General features: G+C 36.2%; 1 protein-coding gene across 3 annotated transcripts in view; it reads left to right on the forward strand.

Annotated features, from left to right (window-relative positions):
* Positions 1 to 13,156, forward strand: part of LEKR1 (leucine, glutamate and lysine rich 1) — a 155,569-nt gene that overhangs the window by 130,662 nt on the left and 11,751 nt on the right. For all 3 annotated transcript variants that reach the window (XM_016143430.2, XM_016143435.2, XM_036219152.1), the window contains 2 exons: positions 5,278 to 5,442; positions 8,032 to 8,310. In XM_016143430.2, coding sequence (XP_015998916.2) covers positions 5,278 to 5,442; positions 8,032 to 8,310 — 444 coding nt within the window. The remainder of the gene's footprint in view (positions 1 to 5,277; positions 5,443 to 8,031; positions 8,311 to 13,156) is intronic.

The following is a 13,156-nucleotide window of genomic DNA, read 5'->3' on the forward strand; positions in this document are numbered from 1 at the left end:
AAAAATCTCCTATAGCCAGCATACTTACAATAAGTGAGAATCTTACAATTATTGATTATTATTTTGTAGTATAATAAAGAAAACAGCCAGATATTTTCTTAGATTATTACTAAGTTATGACATTTAGGAACATTTTAGAATTGTACTCTTGACCTCATTTTAAATAATACATTGAGCTTTTAAAATGGTCTGATAAGTCCTAATGTATTTTAGTGTAATACCCCTAACTTAGCACTTTGAAAGAAATTTAAGGCCATAGTGCAGGGAGTGGGTATCCAGGAGTTTGGCAGATTCTCTGAGATGAAGAGACCTTGCTGAGAGTCGAGAGAGAGAGAGAGAGAGAGATCAAAGTAGCTAGAATTTATAGGATAGTGTTCTCAGAAAAGAGCTACACAGAGAATAAACAATGGAGATCTGCAGAGAGTCCCCATTGAGGATAAGTATGATCAGTACATATATGTGGGGAAACTAGCCAAAGCCAGGGAAAGACCCATTTGAAAGAATTAGAGAGAAGAATACCAAATGCTCCACAATGCCAGTAATAATGCCTGTTCCTGCTAGCCAGTCTGGAAAACCCATAATTCATAGGTCACTGGGTAGATTTCTCAGAAGGATCTTGCGACAGCAGGAGAGAATAGCCCTAGATTAAATGCTGAGCTGTTCCAGTCTAATGATTTTAAAAAGAAGACCTAAAAATATCCAGCAGATTCCAATAAACTTAACTGCATCCCAGGACAAAGTTGAAGAATATTTATAAGAATATAAAATTATTCAGCATCTGACAAGGTAAAATTCATAATGTCTGACATCTAATAATAAATTGACATGCATAGAAAGAAACAGGAAAATAGGACTCATAATGAGAAGAAAAATTGATTAATAAAAATTGACTTCAGAGAGATACAGATGTTAGAATTAGCAGACAAGAACTATGAAACAATTAGGATAACTCTGACTCCATATGTCTAAAAACTAGAGTAAAAATTGACCATGTTAAGTAGAGATATGGAAAATATAAAAAAGATCTAAACTAAATTTCTCAAGATGAAAACTACAATGTCTAAGATAAAAGTACACTGAATGGGATTAATTTCAAATTAAACATTCCAGAAGAAAAGTTTAGCAAACTTGAAGACACGCCAATAGAAACTATCTAAATCAAACGAAATAGAAAAGAGACTCAAAACAAATAAATAAAGGGCATCAGTGAGCTGTGAGACAAATTTAGATGGACTAATATATGTGTAATTGAAGTCCTAGAAGGACAGGAAAGAGAAGAGGAAACAGAAAAAATTTTGAAGAAATAATGGCTGAAAAAATTAAAATTTAATGAAAACTATAAGCCCAGACATCCAAGAAGCTCAATAAACCTTAAGCCCACCAAGGGACATTATAATCTAATTGTTCAAAAATAGTGATAAAAATAAAATCTTGAAACAACCAGAGAATAAAAGAAGACAGTGGTACTGAAAGTACTGAAAGAATGTGGAGGGTAGAGGCGAGCTGCTGGTCTAGAATTCCACACAGAGTGAAAATATCTTTCAAATATGAGGGCGAAATAAAGACTTTTTCAGAACTAAAAACACTAGCACACACATTGTAAGAAATGTTTTTTAAAAAAATTTGTTTAGTCAAAAGGAAAATTATACCAGATGGAAATATGGAATTATACAGGGGAATGTAGAACACTAGAAATGGTAACAATGTGGATAAATACATTGTTTTTTATCGTTTAAATATCTTAAAATGCAACTGACTATTTAAACAAAAATATTAACAATCTAATGTGAAATTTGTAACATGTAAAAGCAAAATATATGACAACAATAGTGCAATGGCTGGGAAAGGAGAAATGAAAGTATACTATTGTGAGATTCTTACACAATCCATGAAGTAATATGTTACTAGCGGATAGACTGCAATAAGTAAAAGATGTATTCCATAAACCCTAAAGCAAACACAAAAATAGAAAGACAAAGAGTTATAGTTAGTTAACAAGCCAGAAAAGGATATAAAATTGAAGTTAAAAAAATACTCAATCCAAAAGAGGACAGAACAAGAAAGAAAAATATGAGATGGACCAAATAGAAAATGCATAGCAAGATATATTTAAAGCTAATCATATCAACAATCAAATTAAATGTAAATGATCTAAACCAGGAATCAGCCAACTTTTTCTATAAAGTACCAGTTAGCGAATATTTTTGGTTCGTGGGACATATGGTCTCTGTTGCAACCACTCAACTCTGCCATTGTAGGCTAAAAGCAGCCATAGACAATGTGAATGGACATGGCCAAATTTAGCCTGCGGGCCACAGTTTGCCAAGCCCTGATCTAAATATTCCTATTAAAAGACAAATATTGTCATGTTGGGTAAAAATGCAAGACTTTTACTATATATGGCCTACAAGAAATGCACTTTAATATAAAGAAATATTTTAACAAATAAGTTAAAAGGAAAAGATCTGAAAAATATGCTAACACAAATCAAAAGAAAGCCAGAGTAGCTATGTTACTGTCAGAGTAGATTTGAGAGCAAAGAAATCAGAATATAGTTAACCTTGAACGACATGGATTTGTATTGGTGGATTCTCTTACATGCAGATAAATATTATAAATATATTTTTATTCCCTATGGTTTTCTTAATAAAATTTTACTTTCTCTGGCTTACTTTATCATAAGAATACAGTATATAATAACATATAACATACAAAATATGTGTTAATGAACTGTTAGTTAAGCCTCTGGTCAACAGTAGGCTATTAGTAGTTAAGTTTTGGGGCAGTCAGAAGTTATACACAGATTTTTGACTGTGGGAAGAAGGTCACTACCCCAAATCCCTACATTGTTCAAGGGGCAACTGTATTTAGAATATTACCAGAGATAAAGAAGCTTATTTACTGATAAAGGGATCAGTTCACCAAGAGGACATGATAATGTTTATTCACCTAATAACAGACCTTAAAAATTAAGCAAAAACTGATAAAACTGAAAGGAGAGATAGACAAGTCCATAATTTAAAGTCAGAGATGTCAATAGCCTTCTCTTAATAATTGATAGAAAATATCTAGAAAATCAGTGAGGATATATACTTTGGAAAATAGTATAATAATTTATTTTTAAGGTGTATACTGAAAAACACGAAAGTAGTCCACCCTTTGTGGTTTTGCTTTCTGTGGTTTCAGTTACCCGGGGTCAACCTCGTTCCAAAAATATTAAATGGAAAATTCCAGAAATAAACCATTCATAAACTTTAAATTGCATGTCATTCTGTATAGTAAGATGATCTCAAGCCATCCACTTCATCCAGCCTAGAATGCAAATTGTTACTTTATCCAATATATTCATGCTGTATATTCTACTTCCCTGTTAGTTATTTAGTAGCCCTTAGTTATCAGATTGGCTGTCTTGGTATCACAATGCTTTTGTTCAAGTAACCCTTATTTTACTTAACAGTGGAAAATAATTAGTGAAAAGACAGTATTTTGCACATCAGTATTAAACACATTATAAAATACTAATTATACATTTCAGCAATAAAAGGAATTTGAAAAAACAACATATTCAGAATGTTCTGAAGATACCGGGAATTCATCAAAGAGTTGGAGTTTGAGCTAGAAATGGATATGGATAAATAAAAAGCAAAAAGAATTAAAACTTAGAATATATACAAAGATAATTTATTTTACTTTGTGTAACTCTGGAGCTCATATGTTATTTTTGCCTTTTTTTTTAGAAATTAGAATTCCCTTATTATCAGAATTACTATGAATTATTGTATAAAGCAGTCTATATTTTCTATGTGCATCATCAACTCATTTATTTCACATAAACATAGTCCTACCATCTAAGATATTTTAAACAATTCCTATCAACATGTGAAAAACATAAACATGACAATTCCACACTGGGTCTGGTCTTCTACATGCATTGTATTTAATTTAAAGGGCTTCTGAAAAACCTTCTTAGCAAACTTCCTGTTTCTTAATCCCCTAGTTTCAGTGTTTCCTTGAGAAATTCAGGTTGATCTCTCCCCTTCTCTTATAGTAACCTCAGTCACAGAGTCATAGTAAGTCAGGTTTGACAGTTTTTCTCTCAAGTTATCTGGCATTTACGCTCTCTTAGAATTTATAATCAATAATCGATGTTAATCTAGAGCCAGCCTGTCTCTAATCTCACTAGATGAAGCCCCAAGTCCGAATGACTCCAGGACTCATAGATTTATTCTCTCTTGTTCTAGTAGGCAGAGCTGAAACCAATGGTTAGAAACCGCAGGGAAAAAGATGTTGGCTTAGCTAAAGGAGAAACTGCCAAATGCTTAGTGCTGCCTGAAAATGGGAGCGGCTTCTGGGGAAGGAGTGAGTTACAGTTTCTGGTGGTGTTGAGGCACAGAGTGGGCAATCGTTTGGTGCAGATTTTATGGTCGAGGCTAAAAGGTCAGAGCGCAGAAGTCATCTCCACTGACTACCGAATCCCTGCTCCCGCTAGATCCTTATGCAGATGTTTTGTCCCATTTAATCAACATAACAACCCCCAAGGGAACTTAGTTATAACCCACCAGGAGAGATTGCAGTTGCAATCTAAGATCACACTACTAGAAAGCAGCAGAGCCAGGATTTAAACTCCACTTCATCTGAATCCAAAGTCCTTGTTTATATTGCCCACATTTCGTGGAAGCTTGAGAAATTGAACCAGGGGATTTCGAATGTCCCTTCCTGCACTATGATTCTATATGAGTCAAAATATGGATACAGGCATCACTGACCTATGTTTTCCTTAATCAACTTTATGGACTCAATCACAGTAAAATGATCATCTCTGACTCCAGATCTCCCTATGGTCTCCATCAAGAATGGACCGTTAAAAACTCAACATTTGTACTTTGTATCCCCTCTGAGTTAATAGTAGAACTTAGTCTAAAGGCCTCAAAATCTTTTTTTCTAATAGGGTTGCTCTCAAGGACTGAGTTTATGGTATGAATGTATAGAGGACAAAGCTTTTAGTATTTCTCAAAACTGTAATAATATATTGTCCTAATTTCTCTACTCATTTTACAGGTCTTAGAAGGTCTCAGAAGATCTCGAAATATTTGACCCAAGGTCAATTTTTTCTGGCCTAAATTCTGAGTCAGATTATTTTTAAATACAAGAATTTAAAAATTAGATTAATTTTAAAAATTATCATTAGAATTTTAAAAATACTAGTCTGAAAATAAGCCTTATTTACTTATGTTAAGGTAAAATGGCTTTACATGTGTTTTAAATGCTATTTTCTAGATTGAAGCCGAACTCACCAGGGAAAGAGCCCAACATTTAGCTGAATTTGAGGAGCAAGTTCTTCTCTTAAAGGAAGAAGCTAAACTGGAACTTGAGATAGAAAAGGAAAAACACCAAGAAATAATCCAAAAATATAAGAAAGAACAAGAGGAACTACAAATGAAGGTCTGTCATTATGATTTTCATTATTATTTAACAAATTTAAAACTGTAGGTGTTGGTTATTTCCTCCTAAGAACACTATCGTATTTATAACTCCCGTAGCTTTCCTCACGGTGGCGATGCTTTCACTTTAGCCACATAGGTAGGATGGTTTGGATACTCTCCAGAATGAATAACTGAGATAAATTATACAAGCCTCCAATCTAGCCTTGTATGGAATTTTCTCTATTCAAATAAGTTTATTTTTAAAACAGCATAAATTATATAACTGATAATTAGCATGGTTAGATATTGCAACACATCAAATGTCCAGCATCGAAAGATAATGAGATGTTTTACATAATTAAAAATTTGCCGACAACTGAAACTTGTCTCCTTTAATTAAAAATATTTTCGATTCTAAATATTTTTTAATGAAGGAAAATATATCTTAAAATGTAACCACCTTCATAATTTTTGAAACAATGTGTCCTAAACATAATTTAAGGTTTTGTTAAGGTTCCCTGTTTTTATAAGACCTGAGTGTATTATACATGCACGGGTTTGTGAATATATATATATATATGCATGTGTGTATATATGTGTATATTAAGCAAGATACAGTGGAAACCATATTTCCAATAAATTCATTAACAGTTTGTGTAAATTAAACATCAGACGAGACGGAAGGGCCTCCGTTTGGTGTACGGGGGATGTGGTACAGCCCTCCCAACAGTGCACTGTGAACAATATGCAAGGCCAGCTACATGAGTGTGTGACCAGTGCGGTATCCAGGGCTCAGCACTCAGAAAGTGCTCATGCTTTGGGTTTAATGCTCTGCAAATGCTGTTTTGAAGTTTTAATTGACAATTTTATCTTTCAAATTATGTTTTGTAAGTGAAGTCCTATTGGGACAGTGGAGCACATGCCGGGACCTTGGAGCCTCCGCTCACCTAAGGCTCCACGTCCCCCAAACGGGTTCTCGCCCAGATGGGCTTCTTGCTCCCTAGCCCCCGCCCCCATCCCAGGCCTGGATCCTCTTGGCGCCCCTTCTGTCCTCCCCTTCACCTCCGGACTGCTGTAGTTCTAGATGTTTCAGGGCCCGATCGGCAGGCAAATGCCAAAAGGCAGACCCCGACTTGCCATGGGTTACAGTTTTTCAAAAGAAGTCCTAAGTCGAGAAATCAACATTCTTTTGATTTTTAAATATTGACTCCCTTTTTAAAAAATCAAGACATATTTGTGGCTATGTGAGCCTCTTCTCCCAAGATAGCCCACCCTGTTTCGGAGTCACCTCCCTTCAGGATCATGGAAACTCCCATCCAGAACCAGCGGTGACCCTCTTCCTCCCTGGATTAAGTGAAGATAATGACATATTAATTTAATTTATAAAATTACTAAGTGTGGTGAATATATTTCTTATAAAAATTACTCTTAATGTAAATTTAACATTTGGAACAAATTTTAGATACTTAATTCTTAAGTAATAGCTCACAAAATCCTTGGAACTTCGGTCTCTCAACGTTTTCTAGATTCTCCACGGGCTGATTTCTTGTTATACGAATGTTTATTATTTGACAATGTCCGTAGCATAAATAATAAGGGTATATTTCATCAGAAGCAGCTTTGCCCTTCCTGTTTTGTTTTCTGTTGTTTTATTTTTTTTTTAAGAAGAGAGAAAAGAAGCAATCTTTTCCCTTCTAAAGACATTCACGACTATGAAAAAAATGTTCCCCAAGTTATTTTCTCATCTCTTTATCTAGAGGTACCACCTTGAGAAACAGTATATTTTAAAGTATTCTGGTATTCTCTAGAACTGTACTAATATGATTGCCACATGTGACTAGTTAAATTTCAATTAATTAAAATTAAATTAAATTAAAAATTTACCTCTCAGTCACATTAGCCAATTTTCAGTGCTCATTAGCCAATATTGGCAAGCGAGAGCCTGTTTCTCAAATTTCTTCCCAACTCAGTGATCAGTGATGTCACTCACCTCGGTAGCTTGGAATTGGTCATGGTGAGAGTATTTACTCTGTGGAAATCAGGTACAAATCTGGCTTGTGTGTGTTTGTGAGTCAGTTGTTAAACATTTACGAGCACACCATCATCAATAGCCACCTGTAGCTAATGGCTACCATGTTGGACGTTCAAGAATATTTTTATCATCAAAGTTCTATTGGGCAGTGCTGTTCTAGAAAGTGTAGTATGTTAGATACCTTCAGTCGTCATATACAAGAAAGAAAAAAAATCTCAAAGAAAAATTTATTGGTATAATATGAGTAAAATATAATTGCAGTTTTCTGCATTTCTAGCTCCCAAAGCTACCCTATGGTGAGTCCAGACAGCACCTGATCATGACTTAAGCTATTCTGGATGGCTCTGTCCAAGGATGCTCAAGTAATTAACGCGATTCCATTTAAGATGGTAAAAATAAAAGTTTTAGTCTTAACTTTTAAAAAGAAAGTCTTGGAGGACTGCATAGGTCATAGGTTTTGTTTTCATTTGATCAGAACAGTATACTGATTATTGAGAATAAGCCTCTTAAAACCATAAGAACTCTGTAGTTACCTAGAGATAGTGCCTAAAAACTAATACAAGATTTATCTTACAGATATCTGACTTAATCTCAGGTGCTACTAGAGATCTAAGACTGGAAGTTGCCAATCTTGAAAAAAAACTCCACGAATCCCGAGTCCAGTATGCCGAAGAATCTGAGTCAAAGGAGAAGGAAATTAAAAACCTTAAAAATTTGGTTGTAGAATTTGAATCGCGCTTGAAAAAGGAAATTGACAATAGTGATTCTGTTTCAGAAGACTTGAGGAAGGAAATGAAACAGAAGTCAGAAGAACTGGAAAAAGTAATGCAGCAATTTAACCAGTCCCAGGAAGAGGTAAGAAGCAGGCAGTGGCCCCTTTGCACTTAGTGAAAGAGCACATGTTCTTTCAAAAAACAAACAAACAAACAAACAAAAACATGAAAGGCAGCTTGGTGTCATGCAGAGTCCTGGACCCTTAGTCAGGGACCTGGGATCACATCCTGGTTTTGTCCTCGACTAGGCAGTCACTTACAGTCACTTAACCTTTCTGGACCTGGCTTCCTTTTCTGTAAAATGAATACATTGAACTACATAATATCTCAGGTTTTCTTGGCGCCCAGTTTTACTATGTTGCAAATGACTATTTGAAACCTCTAAGATTAGTAAGCTTTATACTATATACTTATGTCTTCTTTGTTTAGTATTAAATTTTTGCCAGAAAACTTTTAGAGCGCTTGTTGCTTAAGTTCAAATAACATTTGGACAATGTATCTTGAATGTAATTTTCTGTAGGATTTGTCTTCATGTCAACCTAAACTTCTAAGGTAATTTACATGTATTGGTTTTTTCTTCTATATGCATGAGTATTTATTTCAGCAGTGTTTTTATTTAAGCTGAAGCAGACATGTTTTAATTTGAAATTTTTTTTCCTAACAGTCTCATTTCTGAACTACTAAGCCATTTAGAAATGGTGGATGCTATAGATTAAATGTCTGTGTCCCCTAACAATTCGTATGTCGAAACATAATTCCCAATGTGATGAGATTTGGAGATGCAGAGTTTGAGAGATATTTAAGTCATGAAGGTAGAGCCCTCATGAATGGGATTAGTGCCCTTATGCAAGAGAGCCTGGAGAGCTCCCTCATGTGAGGACACAGAGAGTGGACGTCTGTGAAACAGGAAGTAGGTTCTCACCAGACACCAAATCTGTTGGCACCTTGATCATGGACTTCCCAGCCTCCAGAACTAAAAGAAATAATTTGTTATTTGAGCCACCCAATCTATGGCACTTTGTTATAGAAACCTGAACTAACTAAGGCAGTAGACCAATTAGTCTATTCTCTAATCACCAAAGTTATATCACATCAGAATATTTGAGCAGTGTACCAAATAAAGGCAAATGGAAGAAGATTCTAAATGTCAATGACAAGTAATATTTTTGTTGGTTTTACAGGTATCTTAATGAATGAATAAAAGGAAAGTCCTAATAATAATATTAACAATTACATATACCATGTTCTTGCGATATTTAAATTATCAGCCAAAATAAGAAGTTGATGCCATCAGTATAATTATGAAGTGTACCTATTGCAGAAGAGTTAAAAATATAAGTTTAAATGGGGAATGGACAGAATACTGGATCAAGAACAATGTCACAACAACCCTATAAAGTAAAAATTATTTCCACGTTACAGATGAGAAACTGACTCAAGAAGGTTGAATAACTTCCACAAGGTCACACACAGCATGGTGGGGCCAAGATTCAGATTTGGATTTCCATTTCCATGATATGCTGTTTCCTCTTTCAGGAAGCCTGAGATTTAGTGATTCCACTTCTAAATTTCAAAGTGACCCTCAGTCTTAGCATTCATCTCCGGACCTTTTTTTTTTTTTTTTTTTTTAATTTTTTTAATTTTAAAATGACAATAAACACACTACTTAGTTTGCCGATGGTTAGGGAGTCACAGACGATTGAGTGTCCGCTGTTGAAACACAGCAGCACAGCTGATCAGGGAGCTGCTTCTAGTCCAGGCAGTAGCGGGAAGGCCAAGGACTCAACTCTCCTGGAGAAGCCCTGAGAAAGAGAGAGGTCGTGAAGATTTGCTTCAAAGGAGATGGCAGCATGGAAGTTCTAGAGGAGGGACAGCAGGTTAAAGGGGAGAACATTCAAGGCGACTAGACCAGCAGGTTTTCTAACTCTTAAATCCCAAAAGAAATGGCAACATGGAAAGTGAGGAATAATGTATAAACTATGATAAGGAGAAAAAAGACAGAAGGATCAAATCCAATAAATATATTTCGAGCTTCTATCCAGGTGCCAGGCCTTGTGCTGGGCGCTTGCTATGTAATTACGAAGAAGACTGATAACTGCCATTCCCTACTCTCAAAGAGGAATTTAAGGAAAGTCTTAAATGAGTAATTAAATTGACATTAAGAAGAAAGAATTACCTAAACAGTGTAGACTAAAAATTGGTCTTAAGAGCCTATATTAGTTTTCCATCATTGCACAATAAATCATTCTCAAATTCAGTGGTTTCAAACAACAAATATTTATTATCTCATAATTTCTGTGGGTCAGGGAACTGACTGTGTCTTAGCTGGGCACCTCTGGCTCAAAGCCTCTCACGAGGTCAGTGTTAGATTGTCAGGGACTGCAGTCTTATCCAAAGACTCAACTGGGGAAGTACTGACTCCCAGGCTCACTTTGTGGTTATTAGCAGGATTTATTTCCTCATGGGCTTTCAGGCTGAGAGCCTCAGCACCTTCCAGGCTTTTGGTCTGAGGCCTCCCTTATAACACTGACCTCTCCATAGAACCTTACCATGTGGCAGCTGGCTTCCCTCAGAGCAAGCACGTGAGCAAGAATGAGAGCGTAAGAGAGAGCGCCCAAGTTAGAAGCCAAGTCTTTTTGTCACCTAATCTCAGAGGTGACATCCCATTACTTCTGCTGAATTCTGTGAGTCAAAAAGTCCATCCACAGTCAAAGCGAAGGGATTACACAAGTGTCAACAGCAGGAGGGCAGGGATAACAGGGCCATTTCCGGGCTACCAATCTCAGGGCCTCTGGAGGAAATTTTGGCAAGAGGAATTAGACTAAAAGTAAAAGAGTGAATATCTTTTTTCAGACCAAAGAGCTTAATTTGGAGCAGTTCCTGCTCATTAATTGTAAAAGGAAGCCATTTAGAGATGAAGTTTTATTATTATTTTTTTAATATGGACTTTTGAAAGATATAAGACACTGCGACGACGTTATGTAAATGATTATGAATCATTCCGGGGAGTCGAAAGGGATTGTCCCACAGGGAAAGTTACCTAAGGACATGCCAGGGGGCAGATTTCCTTTTGCTGGGGTGGAAGGAGGGGAGGGGAGGCTAGATTTTCTATTAGAAGTTAAATAATTACAACTGAACTGTAAGAGTAAATAATTAAGGCTGCCTCTTGGTTAGGCATACAAAGCCCAGAAATTTTTATAAAAATAGGAAATGAGCCAATAAAAGTGATGGGAATTATGAGCCAGAAAGAATAGAGGTTGTAGCATGCAAAGTGAAAAGCACCACTATTTAGACCATGCATTCCAGACACTTGAAATTCCTCAGGTTCTGGAGGGGGAAGGGGGGGTAGAAAAACCACATTTAAGTGAAGAACAAATTCCCATTAAAATGAAGACAAATTAATGGTCTAATAAGGAAGCTAATTAAGGAGAGGAAAGCTGTGTCCTCGTTCAAGAGGCCAGAGAATGGATGGACTTTGTTTTCTTTGTATAAGGAAAGTTCTCAAGGATAGGAGGACAGCCCACAGCCTCTCAAGGGCAAAGTGGGCATTCCTGCGTGGAGCAGGGATTATTGGAGAGCAGCCACAGAAACAGGGTCAGGGAGGTGAGACAACAGAAGGCACGGGTCAACAAGGAGAGAGAAAATGGAAAATAAAAGTGCATGGGAAATGTAAATGTGGAAAGGGGGCCTCCGAAAATTCTTCACGGGGAGCAGACACACACGTAAAAAACCGTAACATTGAAAAAAAAAACAAGAGGAAAGTCAGAAAAGAAACATAATATGTTAGAGAATACGACATTATCATTTAAAACCGAGTCATAGATAAATGTTTATTCCTGCCGGTTTTCCTTTCTACTAGTTTCATGTGAGTCCTATCAGGACAGTGTGGCCACACTGCTACAGGCCTTGTCGTGATCCAGAAAAAGAATGTGGTAAATTAAAAAAAAAAAAAAAAAAAATTATGTGCAACTATCAATATCAAAGAAAAATCAGTACAGAGAGTTCAATATTTTTGTTGTATTAAGACTATAGATAAAGAAAACAAAGGGGCAGACGTTTTAAATTCTACCAGTTCCTGTAGCCATCGAACGAAGATGAAAGATATTCAAAAACAGAAAGGAATGCTTTTGCTAAACAAGGAGAATTGAATACATATGTTTATCTCTGTTTCATCCCAAAACACAACTAAAATGACAGTAAATTAATAAAAAGCGAATAAATTCATAAAGGAAAAAAAGCAAGACAGGAGTTGATACTAGATGAAAAAGATGTTGACTAAATTTTGGAAAATGGAAAGCAAGGTATGGGCGAGAGGTAATTAGTAGTCTAGAGGACATTGAAATCTAATGCCTGTAGGGAGCAGGGGAGCGAGACAGAATCTTAAAAGGAGCAAACCCAGTTATGTGTCATGACACTGGAAAGGCTCAGGAATCAGAGACACCAGATACCTCGGAAAGAGGAAAAAACAGTGGCTCTGAAAATAGAACTGTTCGAATAATTATTAAAGGAGCAGATAGGTGCTCAGATGCTGTCTCTGAATGCTACGTTGCCTCCATCTACCTTGCTGGCAGGGTACCGAAGGTTTACACTCTAGAAAATCTGAATACAAGAGGCTTTGGATCTAAGGATACACAACAGTGGGATAAAGCTAGAGTGAAAGTCTGTATATTAAAGGGTGCGACTTCCCAGCCCACTATACCCATTCATTTTCCAGAACACAGACAACCAGGCTAATGTAACAATAGCCAGGAAACTGGAAGAGCTGTCTGTGGGAAAATGTGCTGGCTCAAAAGAAAAGACCTGCGGAGACTGACAATTGAGATCTCCCAATGAAATGGCTATATCCCTTTCTGGTCTGCCCATTGAGAACTACACTAGTCCAACAGCCCTTACCTAGGCACACAGAACTTCTAGTAACTTTTTGGAGA

This window comes from Rousettus aegyptiacus, unplaced genomic scaffold, assembly GCF_014176215.1.
Source record: "Rousettus aegyptiacus isolate mRouAeg1 unplaced genomic scaffold, mRouAeg1.p scaffold_m13_p_4, whole genome shotgun sequence".
Lineage (NCBI taxonomy): Eukaryota > Metazoa > Chordata > Mammalia > Chiroptera > Pteropodidae > Rousettus > Rousettus aegyptiacus.